At 38.8% G+C, this 19,986-nt stretch overlaps 1 protein-coding gene across 1 annotated transcript in view; it reads right to left on the bottom strand.

The window, feature by feature from the left end:
- Positions 1–6,473: 6,473 nt before the first annotated feature.
- Positions 6,474–19,986, bottom strand: part of clasp1a (cytoplasmic linker associated protein 1a) — a 300,065-nt gene continuing 286,552 nt past the window's right edge. Inside the window, exons 40-41 of the mRNA XM_063048559.1 lie at positions 12,637–12,753; positions 6,474–11,342 (exon numbers count right to left, since the gene is read on the bottom strand). Coding sequence (XP_062904629.1) covers positions 11,256–11,342; positions 12,637–12,753 — 204 coding nt within the window. The 3' untranslated portion in view covers positions 6,474–11,255. The remainder of the gene's footprint in view (positions 11,343–12,636; positions 12,754–19,986) is intronic.

Here is a 19,986-nt window from a genome sequence, read left to right on the forward strand (position 1 = left end):
TTGTGTTTGAGACTTTCACTTGCTGTGCTTTTTGTCTGCCTTGCACATTCTCTCTATGTGACCTTGTTTGTGACACTTGCTGCAGACTTTTTCTTTGAACCAACAGTCATTTGCATTATGGGAGGATATGCCACATCGATAACATTTTTGGATTTTTACATCAATCAGGGACAATTTGTGCACTTCACATTCTAACCTCCTTTTCTGTAGTTCTGCTGCATCCATTGCTGCAGTGCCTAAAGATGGTCAATGCCCGTTCTAAAGTTAGGTTTCTTTCGGTTAGCCTCTTTTGAGTGCTTTGACTATGCATGCCTTATACAAGCCTGTCTCAATGCATCAGAAAGTCCATCTTCAGAGTCACTGTACTGTACTGGGAAAGTTTGCGCAGTTCTGCAATGTATTCAGAAAGATTTTCATCTTTTGACTGGTTTCTTTTGTAAGATCTAAATCTCTCAGCCATTATCAGTGGTTTAAAGCTCAACTGATTTTGTAAAATAGTAAAAATTTCGTCGGATGTCTTGCTGGCTTTTCAGGGGGTTACTAAGTTGCGTAAGTTAACAATTGCAGGGGCTTTCTTTTGCTCCTTCACGTTGTTCGCGTTACAATACAGTTCAGCCCTCTCAATGTACGACTCCCAGCCTTCATTAGCGCTATCAAATTCATCACCTTTCCTGACTGAAGCCACCGCCACCATTATTTTCACTTTAAATTCAGCGCGTCGTTCACAGTTACTGACGCGTCTATGACAGCCTTCTCATGCTGTTGAACTCTCGCTGTTTCGTCCCGTAACTGTCTGTGCAGCTCGTGATATTCTCTGACATTCAGGTTCATACTCATCGCCAATTCGTTGTGGCTGTACATATATATTAAATAAAACACGCACGTGAGAAACTGGCGCAGTCATGTTGCAGCCAGAGAGAACAGCGCGCATGCGCTGACAGCAGGTCATTAGGAGGTGCGGGTGCGGGGCTGGGGTGGGACAGGAGGGTCACTATTTTAAAAGAAATAGATCCATACATTTCTGATATCATGTCACGTAAGGACGATCAGTTCAATGAGGTCACTCTCTCTGAAACTGAGATTTGTCATCGGCAGATCTCTGTCAGTGAAGATTGGCAACATCTCCCCTTCACTAGTTATCAGCACGCTCGCACCTCAAGGCTGTAAGCTTAGGCCACTGCCCCACTCCCTATCCACACAACTGAGTGACACGGCATAGCTCCGATGCCATCTACAAATTCACCGGTGACACTACCGCCGTTCACACAAAATGATGAAGGAACTCAGCATCTATGGAAAAGAGTACAGTCGACGTTTTGGGCTGAGACCCTTCATCAGTCCTGCTGAGCTCCTCCAGCATTGTGTGTGTGTTGCTTGGATTTGCTGTATCTGCAGATTTTCTCGTTTGTGCTTACACTACTGCTATTGGACAAACCATAGGTAGTCTGGAGTGAGAGAGAGGACATTTAGTTAATTGGTGCCGGAGGAAAAACAGCCTATTGTTCAGTGCCAAAATTCAATAGCTGGTTGTTGACTTCAGGAAGGAGGACAAACATGCACCTGTCTGCATCGGGAGAAATTGGCAGGGGATAGAGTCAACAGCTTTAACTGTTTGGACCCAGCACATAGATGCAATCATAAAGTACGTACGTCAGCATCTTTGCCTTCTTGGGAGGTTTGGTTTGTTATTAAACACTGACAAACTTCAATGATGTACTGTAGAAAGTATCCTGACTGGTTGCAATATTCTCTGGTATAGTAATTCAAATGTACAGGGATGTAAACAGTTGCAAAGTGTAGTGTACACTGCCCGATACGTTACAGGAACATCTCTCCAAACTACTGATGACATCCACAGGAGGTGCTGCCTCGAGAAAGCAACATCTATCACCAAAGATCACCACCGCCTGGGCCATGCCATCTTTTCACAGCTCCCATCAAGGCATGAAGTTCCACTTCACCAGGTTCAAGAAGAACCATTTCCTTTCAATCATTCTGTTCTTAGCAAAACTTACAGTTTAGCACACAATGACCACTTCCCACTAAAATGGACATTGTTTTGTTCTAAATGTGATTTCTTTAAGAATCTTGCATAATCTATGTTTAATTTTAGGTGTGAAGACTTTCTAATATGCTACATCTACAATGCTGCTGCAAGTTAAATTTTTCAATGCATCTGTGCATACATGTACTTGCACATTATATAATAAGCTCATCTTTGACTTAGAGGTAGGTTTTAAAATACTTTTAAAAAAGAACAAGACAAAGATTTAGAAGAAGGAATTCTCAACCTTATGGATTTGACAGTTCAAAGAACTATGAAGAGACTAAATCTGGATAACAACCAATAATGAACCAACCCTCTTAAACCAGAAAGGTTCCAAATTCAAACATCCAGGCAAACTCATTATTCCAGTATCGAAGAAGCAGACACTATGATGGATCTGTCATTGCTGCAAAAGGAGGCCACGCCAGTCATAATAAAGAGGCCTTAAATCCAATCTACTGCAAACTGCCAAATAATGGGAGATGAGGGTCGACGTGGGAAGGAAGCTGCAGTTCCCAAAGGTGGTGCAAACCACACTTTGACCAGACATCTTAGCGTGGTTCACTGAAGACAAGAAAATCAGCCTGGTGGAGCTCATAGTACCAGGGAGGAAGGATGTGAGGAGGCTCACAAGAGGAAGACCCTGAAGAACCAGCCCTTAGTCCATTCTTCTAAACTCCACCAAGTAATAGGCCCAGAGCCATCAAATGCTCCTCATACACTAACCTTTTCATTCCCAGAATCATTCTTGTGAACCTTGTCTGGACCCTCTCCAATGTCAGCACATCTTAGAAAAGGGGTCCAAAACTGCTCACAATATTCCAAGTGTGGTGTGACCAGTGCTTTATAAAGCCTAAACATTACATCCTTGCTTTTATATTTTAGTCCTCTTGAAATGAATGTGAACATTCTATTTGCCTTCCTTACCACTGACTCAACCTGCAAGTTAGCTTTTAGGAAATCTGCAAGAGGACTCCAAAGTCCCTTTGCATCTCTGATTTTTGAAATTTCTCTGTTTAGAAAATAGTCTACACTTTTATTCCTTTTACCAAAGTACGTTTGTACATGGCCATACACTTCCCGACACTATATACTATCTGCCACTTTGCCCATTCTCCCAATTTCTCTGCAGTCCTTTTGCAGACTCCCTGCTACTCAAAACTACCTGCCGTTATACCCATCTTCCTATCATCCGCAAACTTGGCCACACCACCATCAATTCCATCATCCAAATCACTGATATATAATGCGAAAAGAAGTGGTCTCAACACTGACCCCTGTGGAACACTACTAGTCACCGGCAGTCAACCAGAAAAAGCCCCTTTTACTCCCAGTCATTGCCTCCTACCAGTCAGCCAATCTTCTATCTATTCCACAAGCCCTTCCACTGGTACTGAGCGCGCAACGTAGCCTTCAGGACAGTCCATCTTTGTCTGTTCCCCTAACTATACCTACATTTCATTTTCCCCTAAATTGAATATTGTCCGTAAATCTTCGGAATTCTCCACACAACAGCGTACGAGCTCCTGCTCTTAGAGCTCGCCGGCCGAACGTTTTTCCAACATTCCCCAGATGCCACTTGGAAGACGGCGCCTTCGGGGGGCAGCCCTGTGGACAACTGATTCCAGGCCAGTCGCCGGTGTTACCCAACTGAGGTGTTACGGGAGGAACATCAGGGTTTCACTGCGGCGGATGTACGGATGGAGGTCTCTACAGCCGAGTGATCGCACTCTCAATGGTGGGGATAGTTTGCTGTCGATTCTCGGAATAAAAAGTGATGCGTTAGACTGTAATATCATAACAGCGACAGTTAAGTTTCACTGTGAAATGGGTGATATCTCTCTGGAGAGACCGAGAGGGGACAAAGAGTCGGGGAGGGACAGAAAGAGAGAGAGAATGTATCATGTCGAACTGTCGGGTAAATAGTTTTGATTGAATGGTCTCTTTGGGTGCTAATACTTTTTTTGCTGAAGTGATGAGGGCGAGGGGAAGGTTGCTTCCTTGATGCTTGCGCAGGAGAGTGGGGAGAGGGGCTTTGTGGTTCTAACGCTTTTCTGTCATCCATTCGTTTGGGGTTCTGTTTTTCGTGGATATCTGTGAAGATTTAAGTATTCAGTAGTATACTATATATATTCTCAATAAGGAGCTCTCTGAATCACTGAAATACATTCAAGGCTAGATAAGACTTCGTTGTCCTTTGTGGAGGTGAGAATTATCAGGAACAAGTGGGAAACCATAACTACGACGAAGATGAGGCATGACATTTGTCGAGGCTACGTAGCATCCATGCGAAGACCACCTGACTCAAAAAGTTACTTCCCCAAACAGCAAGGCTGATCAACACCACGCACCCACTCCACCACTACTTTATTTCCTGTCAGTCACCTTCTGTGCAGCCTAGTGTCACTTCAGGAACATACAATGTACAAACGTTTGTATATAACCTATCTTAGATAATTATATTTCAAAGATTCAAAGGTTCATTTTATCAAAGTATGTACGCAAAATACAATTCTGCAATTCTTCTCCAGATAGCAATGAAATACAGAAAAATCATGAAAGTAATTGAAAGATATCATCCCCTCCGCCGCACAAAAGAAACAAAACTCGCAAACAGATCCCAAATCCCCAACCCCTCCATCTAAAAAAGGCAACATATCACCCACCTGCCAATCGACAAGAAAAAACACAGAAAAACTCAAGGAGACCATATAAACTACCATCCACACCTATAATCACGTCTCAGAATTTTGAAAACCTCCATCAGCATCGAGGAGAGGGCTAGCTCGAACTCAGTCCCTCCACAGGGAGTGACTGACCCACAGCCTTCATCCGACCACCTTTAGCTTCCAGAACTCCAACCTAACTCTTGAACACCATCCGAAGCAGCCCCTCCACCTCCAGACTGATTCAGTCCATTTATTATCAAAGAATGTGTAAATTATAAATTTTGTGATTTGTCTGCTTACAGGCAGCCACAAAAGCAAGAAACCCAATGAACCAAATAAAAAATATAAAATACATAGTGTTGTTTATTTTTTTGTGGTGCATTGGATTCGGATTAACAATTGATTTGTCGATCTTTATACTCGAGTACAGGAAATGACACAAGAACAATCTTAAATGGCAGAGCTGGATCAGTTGGTCAAGCAGCCTACTCCTGCTTCTATTTCTTAGGTCCCATTGAACCACACGGACTGCTTGCAGCTGTCATGAATTAATAAACAGGGCAATCACAATACTAGTTTGCACAAGCGAGAATGAGATCTATGCAATCTTAAAGGTTCTTCTCAAGTATACTGTCAAAAGTATGCCACTTGGGTAGGTGTATAAATAGTCAATGTAAGTATAATCTGAAATACTAGAATGACTGGTAATAAAAATATTGCTTTAAATTTTAATTAAGGAGAAAAATCATTCAAAGAATTTAACCTCACTCCATGCAACACCCTCTCATTTTTATACTTTAGTGGCAGCTTAGATTAAAATATTCAAAGTTCAGGGTGGGTTTGGGACCAGTAGTATCTGAATCAGGTAATCACCTTTTTCAGGTAGTTATCAGTACACACAAGACTCAACACAAAAATGTAATTTTAATAATTTATCTCAGTAGACCAAATGAACTGATAGAATGAGAATGGGAATATAAGAATGTGCTTTGAGGCACATCAAGAATGGACAGCTTTATTCAGTTAAAACACAAAGAATTCATTATTCCAGATGTACTATCAAGAATTCAGACTGTCTAGAATATGTACCATCCTTTTTTGTCCTCGATCTGAAGATGAGTGTGAAATAATAAAAACAGACCAGAGTAAGCTGTTAACAAAAACAGTGGTTTCATAATCACTTTTCATAGAAACTAACTTTTTCCCTCACTTCCACCCCCACTCACCTTATGCATGTTAAGTCACAATTCTTAAAAAAAGAATTCTCTCTAAAATTGTCATTGTAGGATATGAACTCCTGCATTCAAATCAGTATTCCAAGCTTCTGGATGCTAGTTCAGTAACTGAAGACATTCATGATTAAAACACTAATTATTTGCTCCTCACAAAGATATTTTATGTGATGTGAGCTTTAGGATTAAAATGATAGAATGTTCTATGATTGTAACAAATTCAGATACCTCAACCTCTTTTCGACAACGCAATGTTCTGATTTAATCACTATCACCAGTTAAAAAGATTAGAAGAATCAGTATCAGCAATTTATTTGAAAGAAGGTGAATTGTTTATGCGAAAGAACTGCAATTCTATAGAAAAATAAGTCTCTGCGGCCACTCCCTACAATAGTTGAGGTATTCACAAAGAAGCCAGGTTCTTCAAAATCTCTTCTTAATCTTTATTACCTCCATAACTACCTGCATGAAATATAAGTTTCAAGGTGCATTTTTCCAAGCACAAATAAAAAGGCTTAACAGATGTCAAAGTCATCATGTTGGGTTTTATTCTACAGCAAACTTAATTCTTGTTGGGCTTTTCTTCAAAGCAAATTCTATCAACAGGTGAAAGTTAACAAAACCCATGTAGTTATCTGTACAGTTGCGGTAATACACACTGATGAAACAAATAATATATAAATACCAATGTGGATATTACATGACAAAGCAAAATAGGTACATGCACAATGAACACTCTGCTAGGAACCATTCTGATGCACTTCTGATGTTTTTGTTTTTAACTTAGCAAAGTTCTGGTATCTATAAAATTTGGCTTCCTCCCTCGTTAAATGGTCAGCTTGATTATACGTTAAGGGAAGGGCATTCATATGACAGTAATGTATGTTACTTATCTAGTCTCTGTAAGCTGTTAGTATGCTATCATAAAACAGATTACAAAAAAATCCTTGACATCAGTTGCGTTTCTGCAGTTAGTTTAAATCCCAGGCGAGCACACATAGTGTACCTTTGAAAAAGCCACATGCCTCAAAAACAGAACACTATCATTGGACTAAACAAGTAAAAAACATTAGGATTGTATAACTTTGGTCATCCATGCCTAGACCATTCGTGCAGCCGAAGGATGGATGGATGAACAGCAAAGGCGACACTGCTGCAACATGCAGACTGACTACTGAAGTGAGACATTTCAGTCAGTTCCAGCAAGAAAGAGACCTCTTTGTTCATAACTCAAATGTGGCAGATTAGATTGTACTAAATCAGGAAGCCAACTATTCTTCAAAATTAGTTGGGCTTTTTCCTTTACATCCAATAGTTCAAGAAATTACAACAGCAGCAATCATTTTTGTCTTTTTACAGAGAAGTACAAATAAAACAAAGAAACCACACACCCAACCTTTCACCTGCCTATAGCACAAACTGAAGGAATAAAAGAAGGCCCATTATTGTCAGTCAATGGCAGCCAAAATCAATCAAGGAGATTGGGGAGAAAGGAAATTAGAAGGAAAGACAATAGCATGCACCAACCAAATATCTTTTAAGCCTACATTTAATTTTAGGTTATGTATTAACCTTCAATCACAGTATGTACAGTTTAGAATGGCATTATGAAATTGCACTGATATCTAAATATGAACCTGATTTTTGTAGTTTTATTCTTATAAGATACAATATTATATATGTCGGGTATTGAAAATGGTTGCCATTCCAAGTTACAATTCACAAAACTATGGGCTATAAATGGTACGTCATTTCCAAACCAGGGTTTGCCCATGTTGGGTATTGCTTGTCCACTGTCAGTCAGACAAATTTTGCCTTAAAAAAAAATCACATTCTAAAAGCATAATTTATTAACTGTGCAGTTGTCTACACTTTAGAATGAAAAAAAGATACTAATGCTTCAAAATTACTTCAAATTTTCTTCACTAATTTGTCCCAGTAATGTAGGCATGTTCCCCCCCAAAACAAAAAAAGAAATGCACCTGAACATAATGTATTCAGCGTAACATGCCAATTCTTGAGATATTGTTCACTTTGTGTACTTACTTTACTATTAAACGAGGGTAATTTCTAAAAAGGAAATGCATTGTAAATATGCATTTCAAAACTCCAATGCAAATACAAATATAAAACTCCAATATTTGAAAATGAAACTTGTAACAACGGAACATGCTTTTCCTGCTATACATTTAGCGTAGACCTTGTAAATGTCTTCTTGAATGCGATTCAATGTTATCTAAAGGTTAAAAAAGATCCTACACAAATGTTAGTGTTTTTATAAAATAAATTTGACAATATGAAGTAATTTTTGAATTATAAAAAGTTTGATTTTTTGAGTTTTTTAATTGCAAATGCAGCTAGAACTAAAAACATTGGTATTATCTCATTCTTGTAATAGAAATAAAATACATACATCACTAAAATGAAAAAGATCATGATGAGAACTTATAGAAAAATACCATTTTGTTTGCTAACAATGTCATTTCCTCAAAGGACAAACCAATTAATTTATACTTACATGACTTTGGTCAAAAATAAGAAAATAAAATAAAAACTAAATTTACAGAGTTGAATTTCTGCTGTTGCACTTTCCTCAGCTGCACCACTAATACTTTTGCCATGTTAAAAATACAAAGGCAACTGAAGATATCTGAATTGTTCCAGTCATCATGACTTATGAAACCAAAATTATTCTCTATGTACAACAGTGTAAAATATATCAAGGAAAATCACATGGACAACTATCCCATTGAAAAGAAATGATTCCTTTCTTTGAGTGCCCTACAAAAGCTATCCCAGGAGACCAACTTTAGTTCCTTTGCCTGCATAAAGCATCAAGAGTTAATGAGACCTTTTAAAATCTTCTCAAACTTGGGGCGAGAAATACTATAGTGCTACAAAAGTTGACGTTCCTTTTTGGGATAGAATGGGACTGAAATTTCAACTCAAACACAAATCAACAAGAAATGAATAAAAATCAAAAGATGATTTAAATATGCAATCCTATTTTTGTTCATCATTAAGTACAACAACCATACCAATGCAACTGGAAGAAAGATCCGCACTAAAACACCAGACTTATCTAAGATTTAGGGATACCAGGAATCATGGAGGATAATGCTGACTACTATACTAAGGGACAAGTCTACAACTCGGAGACTGAGAGACTCATGAACTTTGAAGCCAGTTCAAGATGGAAGCATTTTGGTCATTGTTATTCATGAGATTCTCTGATTATATTTACATATATTTCACAAGGTGAACAGTTTTATGTTGGTCCATCCCAAATGGTAGTAATGTTAAGCCACCATGGATTAAAAAAAATAGTTGGGGTCAGGAATGCCAAGAATTTATTCACAAAGCATACAGAAGAGTTGCAAAATTTTCAGAAGTATTTAATCAGCTTAAGAAAGGACAATTAATATAAGGAGTAATTCAGGGAAACCAAAGCATCATGATTAAAGCTCTAAGTCTTAGAAGTTTACTTAGTCAGTGATAACCTGATAAACTGGCTTGCTCCCCAAGGAAGGTGACATTTTGCTTGCCCAATTCCTCTCAATGCTTTGTGCTCTTTTGGTGCACTGATAGGGCTGCCCTAATGGAAAATTTTGCTCAACTTTGACTAATTCTGTTGCTCTATTTTGGCAGGGAATTTCTTGGGCAATTCGGCCTGATACAAGAGTCTATTCTTGATTCTTACTTGAAATACGTCAGAAGTCAGTTACTGTTAATATTACGAAGGGAAGGAAAACACAAAATAAAACTGAACAGTTGGAAAGATCAGGTTCGTTCAACAGATTCAGAGTCACAGGCAGTGCCGGGAAATAAAGCGATTTGTGATTTGTTTCATGCCAACAGCCATAAAAAGGCATGAAGTTGGAAAAATAATACAAAAATCACAAACAAGCTTTGAGATGATGGTAAAATTAAAACTAAAGATAGTGACCAAAGGATGTGTAATGGGAATATCGCTGTTACTCAAGTGTTTCAAGTGATGTACTCTTAGTGCACGGCTTACAGTACATATTCATAATATGTGCAGGATAAAGATAACTGCTGACCAGTGATTTACACAGTTATACAGATCCTATCCAATAGTTCCTGCCATTGCACGTTATAAGATCATGTGACAAAATTATTCTAGGTAGTCAAACTCAGAAGGCAAACTTAAACTGCAAGGTTTCTCCTTCCTTTTCACATGAATACATTCAGAGGAAATAGTAACGTAGACCCGCTATATTACACATTAGATTTTAGTTCTAATTCAAAAATAGAATTATGTTCATTTGCAACTCGCATCAAAAAAATTGAATGAAGTTGAAATCAGTGGATTTTTCCGTGATCCAATGACAGTAGATTCTCAGAGGAAACTTAAGCTGTGATTATCATTCTCGGCTGATCTTCACCCTGGCGGTAATATTTGCTCAGTTCATGCTAAAGGAGGACATGGACACTCATTTCAATGACAGGACAAAAAGTCTGGCAAAGATATACAGCACACCATCTCCTGCACTTCCAGCTTCAAGACAAGTAATATTTAGGATATTAGTAAAAGAAAATCGGAAAATAAAAACAAGAGTTAGAAACAAAAATGAGAAAGCACAGAGTAAAAAATTAACAGGTGTATAATACAATAACTTCGGAATCTTCCACCAAAAGGCAGTCTTACAGATGCCCAAAAAGCATGTTCATGCCTCTTTAGTGTTGCCATGCAATACGTTTCCATTTGGCATATAACACAGGTTTCCTCAAATAATGTAAAAATCAAAAATTGATTTCTGGCAGAACTTGCAACAAAAGGAGTCTTTCATCTTCTGCAGTAGCGGAAGTCCAGTCCAGTGAGACATCATTTCTCTTAGCATCCAACTTGACAGGTTTAAACAATTAACTAAGATACAGTTTATGGCAATGACATTACTTTAGAAATTCAAGAAACAGCATTCACTAGTATATAATACTTAAAATAATATCTGTCACTAACACTCAGAGAAGTATGTATATTACATACTTCAAATTTAAAGATGATAAAAGTTTAACCTAGAATCAGTGCTGTGTCACTTGACATCATCACTGGACTGTCCAAAGACACTACAGGCCTTCTTCTATTCATTAGGTCACATGTTAAACAGGCATCACATAATAATTAAGTAACAGCTGTAAGTTTAAAGCTAAGCAACTGCATATATTTACGTAGGAACAAACACTGATGTGCAGCAAATTTTCACTCCAATGGATTTCAAAATTTGAGCAGAAAGGTCTCTGAAGAGGCACGCCTTCATCTGTCTAAAGAAACATGACTGCTATCCGTTAGCTGTGACTTGATACGTCTGACGATGAGCTACTGTTGCTATTCGTCGTCTGGGCCCTTTTTATATACAAATTCAATAACTTCATCTGCAAAAGATAGAGGCAGATATCAGCTATTAAATCAACAATACATGTAAATATTTAGTTTGAAGAAGGAAGAATATATTCTTTTGACGTTCACATTTTTAAGGTTAAAAGAGATACAAATTTCTTAATCCCAAGTTAAATATCAAGAGACAATTTCTGAATTTTTTTAAGCAGCAGTTAGATTGCCTCTATTCACCTTTATTGCAAGGTAAAACTAACAGTTATTTCCAGCATTTCCACTCCTGTTGAATTTGGAAAGTTTACTGCTGTCAATGATACCTTGTTCCTCCACAGGCATTGCTGTTGCAGGTTTCAACAGACTGGGCACAAAAAACACAATAATGCAACAAATATAGGCTTATAATGATCAATAATAAAGACAGCTGTAAAATCCTAAACATTTTCCAGTCAGAAACAACTGTGCTTTTAATGATGCTAAAAGTGATAATTACCTAACAGACTCATAGACCCAAAAAACTAAGACTCACTCATTTTCAAAGTTTAGAAACAAGCCTGATGAAAGGCTTTTGGCCTGAAATATAACTGTTCTTTTTCACTCAGATGTAGCTTGACCTACTGCATTTTACCTCCATTTTTTGCTTTTATTTCCCATTTCTAGTCTTTTTGATTTTCATTTGGGGAAGAAATGACAATTAAAGAATATCCACTGTCACGCTGCAGACTTGTACTATATGCGCTATGGAAAATGAATCAGCATCCAAGTACACATTCTTTCTGACCTGCATGTTGCAATTACTGGCCCTTTACTCAGATGTTTCCCATCTCCAGCCCTATCCACCCCTCCACTTGGTCCACACGCTCTTCCTGCTGGTTCTCCTCTCCCAATGTTTCCATCTATCCTCCTCAACTCCCTCCTTTGATTCCATACTTCACCTTCTTCTGCTATCAGATTTTATCAGTCCTCTGTCACCTCCCCTATCAATTCCCACTCTTTCCTCCTCCATCTGCCTATCAGCCCTCCTCACTAAGGTCCACCTGTCACTTGCTCTTCCCCTCACCTTTTTATACTGACCATCACTTGGCTAAACTTCAGTCCAGATGAAGTCTTAACCGGAAATCTTGACTGCACCTCCATCCACAGATGTTATCTGACTCTTTACTTCCCCCAGCATCTTGTTCATTGCATTAACATATACTAAATACTCAGCATATTCTTATTTCTATTATTTTGACATGATAACATTTAAACACAACTTCAAGGTTTTAACTTGTGCTCAAAGGTGACATGGCAAAAGAATATTGAAATGTATCAGGACCACGTGATTGAACCTACCTTACTTCCGGTGAGCTGTGCAAGGTAAGGTTTCAGCTCCTCTCCAATTACAGAATAAATTGCTACCAAGCAAAACACACTTGCTTTACGCACACTGCTTTCTGTGTTGTCATATCCCTACAACAAAAACAGTGATTTGAAAATAGTAAATGTAAAGGACTGAAAGCAGAAATATTTTAAGTACACTAACAGAACTACAGAAACTTGTACTCAGTGACATATGTCCATTTAGGCTCACTGAAGGAGCAGGCAGGCTCATTCCCAATCCTACTCCTCATCCACAATTCCTTATATCTAAACACCTAACTCTTTAAAAGTTATTTATGGAATCAGCATGTGCCAACTCTTTGGGAAGATGTTCTGATTGCTCTAGGTGAAGAATCCTTCTAATTTCTAGCTCTTATGCCAATAAATTTTAACCTATCATCTCCAGTTATTGATTAACTATTTTCTGGCAAGACCATACATCTTGAAAGCTTGTCCTCAACCAGCCTTTCACCTCATTGATCATTGCTTTTATCATCTTGAAATTTCTAAGGACCCTTAACAATAGCTTCAAAGTGTATGTTACAAATTATAATAAACCAGGTTGAAATTGCTTATAAAAACTGGAAAAAATGTAATAGACCCAATGCAATTCTTGGAAACAGCTCAGGAAACCACTATCCATAATGAGAAACATCCTTCATTCTAGCACTCCTCAATTCTAGTAAAGGAAATAATTACTCAAACCAAATTGGAACCAAAATTCAAATTGGAAGTCAGAAACAGGAAAGGGGCAATAAGTCTACTGGGTGTTTTTTAATAGACCCCCCCCCCCCCCCGCAATAGTAACAAGGATATCGAGGAGCAGATAGGAAGGCACATTCTGGAACAGTGCAATAATAATAGGGTTGTTGTGTTGGGAGATTTTAACTTTCCCATTATTGATTGGCATCTCCTTAGCACAAAGGGTTTAGATGGGGTGGAGTTTGTTAGGTGTGTTCAGGGAGGTTTCCTGACACAAAATTAAATAAGCCAACTAGATGAGTGGCTGTACTTGGTCTGGTACTGAGAAATGAACCCGGTCAGGTGTCAGATCTCACAGAGAGAGCATTTTGGAGGTAGTGACCACAATTCCATCTCAGAGCTGGAGAGGGATAATAGAAAATTTGGGAAAACATTTAATTCAGAATCAGTTTTATTATCACCGGCATGTGACATGAAATTTGTTAACTTAGCAGCAGCAGTTCAATGCAGTACATAATACAGAAGAAAAAAATAAATAAAATAAACAAGTAAATTAATTACATGTATTGATTAGCTTAGAAAATAAATGTGCAAAAACAGAAATACTGTATCTTAAAAAAAGTGAGCTGTAGTGATAGGGGATTCATTGGTGAGGGAAACAGAAAGGAGGTGCTATGGACGAGAAATGGTGCAGGAGGGAGGACTTCGAATTTTTGGATCATTGGGCTCTCTTCCAGGGAAGGTGGGACATGTACAGAAGGGATGGTGTGCACCCGAACTGGAGGGGAACTAATATCCTAGCAGGAAGGTTTGCTAGTGCTGCTTGGCGGGGGTGGAGGAGGGGTGTTTAAACTGGAGTTGCGGGGGACAGAGTGCCAGAACAGACAGCAGAATGTTCTGCAGAAAGTTGTTGTTAAGCCTATCTACAAGGTGAGGAATCAAACAATTGAGCACGGTCAGACTAATGTTCTGAGCTGTGTATATTGCAATGCAAGGAGTATTGTAGGAAAAGTGGATGAGCTTCGGTCATGAATCAGCACATAGAATTAAAGGCATCGTAGCCATAATGGGACTTGGTTGCAGCAGGGACAGGACTGGCAGCTCAACGTTCTGGGGTTATGTTGTCTTAGAAACCACAGAACAGGAGGAATTAAAGGGGGAGGTGTGGCATTACTAGTCAAGAGAAAATGTCATGGCAGTGCTCAAACAGGACCGACTGCAGAACTCGTCGTGAGGAGTATTGGGTAGAACTGAGGAATAAGAAGGGTATGATCACTTTAATCAGAATATATTATAGACTACCCAACAGTCCACAAGATTTAGTGGAGCAAATTTGTAGATAGATTGCAGACTGTTGTAAGAAACAAAGTTGCGACAGCAGGTGATTTTAACTTTCCATATATTGACTGAGAATTCTATACTGTAAAAGGGTTGGATGGGAAAAAGTTTGTCAAATGTGTTCAGGAAAGTTTCCATCTCAGTACATAGAAGTCCGAACTAGAGAGTGTGATACTAGATCTCCTGTTAGGGAATGAGACAAGACAGGTGACAGAAGTTTATGTAGGGGAACACTTTGCATCCAGTGATCATAATACTATTAGTTTCAAGGTAATTAGGAGACGATAGGTCTTGTCCTCAAGTTGACATTCTAAATTGGAGAAAGGCCAAGTTTATTTGGAAAGGATCCGGCAAGTGTGGATTGGGTTAAGATCCTTTCTGGCAAAGGTGTACCTACTAAATGGGGGGTTTTCAAAAGTAAATTTTGAGAGTAGAGTTTCTATGTTCCTGTCAGAATAAGATGCAAGGATAACAGGTTTTGGGAGCCTTGGTTTTCAAGAGATATAGAGGTCCTGGTTAAGAAAAAGGAAGTGCATAGCAGGTATAGACAGGCAGGAACAAATTAGGTATTTGAGGAATATATAAAATGCAATAGAACACTTGAGGAAATCAGGAGGGCTAAAAGAAGGTATGAGGTTGCTCTAGCACATAAGGTGAAGGAGAATCCTAAGGGCTTTCACAGATATATTAAGAGAAAAAGGATAAGCAGGGGACAAAATTGGTTCTCTGGAATATCAAAGTGCTAATCTATGTGTACAGCTAAAAGAAATGGGGGATATTTTACATTCTTATTTACTCTAGAGACAGACATAAGATTATATAAAAGTGAAGCAACGGAGCAGTGAGGTGATGGACCCTATACAGATTACAGAGAAGGAGGTATTCGCTGTCTTGAGGCAAATTAGGGTGGATAAATCCCCAGGGCCTGGCAAGGTGTTCTATCAGATCCTTTGGGAAGCTAGTACAGAAATTGCAACGGTAGTAGCAGAGATATTTAAAACATCCTTAGCCATGGCTGAGGTGCCAGAGGATTGGAAGATAGCCAATGTTGTTCCAAAGGCTAAGAAGTCAAGAAATGATAGGCTGGTGAGCCTCACATCCATAGTGGGAAAGCTATTGGAAGGCATTCTAGAGGACCAGTTATACAAGTATTTGGATAGAGAGAGACTGATTAAGGATGGTCAACATTTTTGAATGTGTCTAACCAATGTTATAGAATATTTTGAGGAAGTTAACAGGAATGTTGATGAAGGTAAGGTAGTAGATGTTGTCTACATGGACTTTAGTGAGGACTTTGACGAGGTACCACATGGGATGTTGGTCAAGAAGGTTCAGTTGCTTGGCAATCAAGATGAGGTATTAAATTGGATTAGACATTGGCTTCACAGAAGCAGCCAGAAAGTGGTAATAGATGGTTGTCTCTCTGACTGGAGTCCTGTGAAGAGTGGTATGCTGCATGGATCGGTGCTGGGTGTTGTTGTTTGTCACCTTTATCAATGAACTAGATGATAATATGGTAAACTGGATCAGCAAATTTGTGGATTATACCGAGACTGGTGGCGTAGTGGATAGCGAGGAAGGCTATCATGGCTTGCAGCAGGATCTGGACCAGCTGGAAAAATAGTAGACGGAATTTAATGCAGACAAGTGCGAGGTGTTGCACTTTTGAAGGACCAACCAGGGTAGGTCTTACACGGTGAGCAGTAGGGCACTGGGGAATGTAGAAGAACAGAGGGATCTGGGAATATAGATCCATAATTCCTTGAAAGTGCTGTCACAGGTAGATAGGGTCGTAAAGAAATATTTTGTCACATTGGCCTTCATAAATGAATGCATTGAATACAGCAGTATGAAAAGGATAAATAGGGACTTTATTCCCTAGAACGTGAAGATTAGGGGAGAATTGATGGAGGGATACAAAATTACGAGAGTTATAGATAGGTTAAATGCAGTAGGCTTTTTCCATTAAAGGTGGATGAGACTGCAACTAGAGGTCAAGGATTAAGGGTGAATGGTGAAATGCTTAAGGGCAATATGCGGGGGAATTCACTTAGAGGGTGGTGAGAGTGTGGAATGAACTGCCAGCAGAAATGGTGGGTGTGGGTTTAATTTCTTCTGGGCTTGCTCCAATGCCAGCACATATTTTCTTAGATAAGGGACCCAAATTGTTCACAATACCAAGTACAGTTTGACCAAAGCTTATGAAGCTTCAGCACCACATCCTTAATTTTATATTCTAGTCCTCTCAAAATTAATGGTAACATTGCATTTGCCTTCGTTACCACCAACTCAACATGCGTTAACCTTTAGAGAATCCTGCACGAGGACTCCCAAGTCACTTTGCACCTTTGATTCTTGAATTCTCTCCATTTTGAAAATAATCTACACCTTCATTCCTTCTATCAAAGTGCATGATCATACACTTCCTTACATTATATTCCATCTGCCACTTTTTTGCTCATTCTTCTGCCATCTCCCTGCTTCCTCAACACTACCTGCTCCTCCACCTATCTTGGTATAGTCTGCAGACTTGGCCACAAAGCCATCAATTCTGTCATCCAAACATTCACATATAACATGAAAAGAAACAGTCCCAATCACAACCTCTGCAGAACACCAAATGTCACTGGCAGCCAACCTGTAAAGATCCCCTTTATTCCCACACTTTGCCTCCTGCCGGTCAGCCAGTCTTTTATCCATGCTAGCATTTTTCCTGTAATACCATGGGCTCTCATGGTTTGTCTGTGATACAGAAGTTTGTTTTAAATTAACTACTGTAGACCCAACTGTTCCAATCATATTTATTTGTAGTGACATAATTGTTGTATCTTTCACAGAAGGCTATCATTGCTTCATGGTATTGTATAATGTCTAGCTTAAACTCTAGTTCAAATCACTAACTCTGGAGTTGCTGCTCTTAATCCAAGCCAGTTTGGCACTGCAAAGCAATACAAAAACAAAAAACATGTGTAGATTAAAATACCAGCTTCTTCATCATATCTTTTGGAGTACTAAAATCCATGGGAAAAGTATAAATGCACAACAAATAATCCTGGCTGAACAGTAACGTAACCCCAGTGACCAGCTTTTGCTTCAATGCCATTAATATTTGTTATCAACCTCTTATGCAAAATTTAAAGTTGATCCAGTATAGCCTCACATCCTTACTAAACCTTGTGTGTGGGAGGTGGTTTTTGTTTTACTTCTGGCTAATAGACATTAGTTGTAATGTTCAATTCCAACATTTGCTTTGGAAAACAGAATCAAGTGAATATGGGTACAATTTCATTCAAAGTATGTCTAGTGTGTCTAGTCAGTCAATAGCATCTGGGAAGGTATGCAGTTCAGTGTGGAAACTATCAAAAGACAGGGCTTTTAAGTTGTTTTGATTTGGCCACCACTTGTATTGCCTTCTAATAATTATTTTTATGTGCAGTATAACATTCATGCATAACTATTTAAAAGAAAAGATATTCTTCAGGCCAGATCAAACCACTGGATTATTTTTCCACAAAAGTAAAGAGTAATGATGAATATGCAGTACAACATTACAACCTGGTTAAAGTGAGATTTTAAATGCCACAGCATCTGATTATCCAAAAAGCAACTTTATCTCCATGCCTCGTGAACTCTGACAGCTGAACCTACTTGTTTATTAGTAAATTGACTTAGTTTAGGAGGAAGAGCCCAGATAGGTTCATGAGGAAAAATGGTCTAGGATTTAGCATTGTAAAGGCTTTTGAAAGAACAAAGATGCATTTGAAAAAACATGGACATACTGGGGGTAGTCAGCATGGCTTTGTGTGAGGAAGTCATATCTTATGAACTGAATTAAGTTCATTTGAGGAGCTAATGAAGATTATTAATAAGTTTAAAGCAGCGGAGGCTATCTACATAGACTTTACTAAAACATTTGATAAGGTTCCTCATGGTAGGCTGATTCTGAAGATTGAGGCACATAGGACCCATTGCAATTTGGTAAACTAGATTCATAATGGCCTAGCCATGTAAGACAACAGATTGTGGTGACAGGATCTTATTCTGACTAGAGGTTTGCAACCAGTGGTGTTCCGCAGGGGTCAATGCTGGGGTAGGTATTACTTGCTTTATCTGTATTATTCCTTAAACAAAAATGAAGATGGACCAACTAGCAAGCTTTCAGATGACACTGACATCAGAGGAGTTGTAGATAGAAAGTAGGTGATTAAGGGTACGGTAGGATATAGCTGAGCAGGAAATACATGTGGAGAAATGGCAAATAGAGTTTATTCCAGACAAGTTTCAGGTGTTGCACTTTGAAAGGTCAAATACGAGAGGAAAGAATACAGTGAGTGATAGGATTCTTTAATAGTACTGATATACAGGGCTATCTTGGGGGTGCAAGTCCATTCCTCTCTGAAAGTGACAAACCAAGTAGATAGGGTGGCAAAGAAGGTGTATGGTATGCTTGCCTCCTTTGATTCAGGCACCCTGTTGGCAAAACGTGAAACATAGTTAGGCCATATGTGTACAATTCTGGTCATCTTCTTATAGGAATAATGTGGTGGCTTTTGAGAGGGGGCAAAACAGGTTCACCAGGATAATACTGTAATTAGAGAGTATTAACTATAAGAGGCTGGATAAACTTAGATCATTTTCTCTGAAGTGTCACAAACTGAGAGGCAACCCATGAAAAGTATTATAAAATTGTGAAAAGTGCTGACACGATATAGAGTCAATCTTTTCCCAGGGTGGAATTGTCAAACACTAGAGAGCATAGTTTTAAGGTGAGGGGGGAAATTTTAAAGGAGATCCATGAGACAAGTGTTTTGTGCAGAACCTGGTGGATAACTGGAACACTCTGCCAGAGGGGCGGTGGAAGCAGGTATGAATGCAATGTTTAAAAGCCATTTAGATAGGCATGTGAACACGCAAGAAATGGAGGGATGTAGACCACATGCTGGCAGATGGGATTAGTTAAATTTAGCAGCATGATTGGCACAGGCCTTGTGGGCTGGAGGGCCTGCTCCTGTGCTGTCCTACACTGTTCTATTTTTCATTTAATGCATGATGAATATGACGACGCATATATGGCATTTAAATAAAGGCACAAAGCAACATGTCTGACATTACAAACATTAGGGAATTATGTAGATTGCGCAAACCTGTCATTTTCATTGTGCATTTAAACTAGAATATATAATAGTACTAAAAATAAAACTTTACCATTAATTAGTGCAATTTGCTGATAAATTAATTTCTACTTTGAAGGCAGTATTACAAAAATATTATAGGTGCAATTTC

This window comes from Mobula hypostoma, chromosome 5 (genome assembly GCF_963921235.1).
Source record: "Mobula hypostoma chromosome 5, sMobHyp1.1, whole genome shotgun sequence".
In the NCBI taxonomy this organism is placed as follows: domain Eukaryota; kingdom Metazoa; phylum Chordata; class Chondrichthyes; order Myliobatiformes; family Myliobatidae; genus Mobula; species Mobula hypostoma.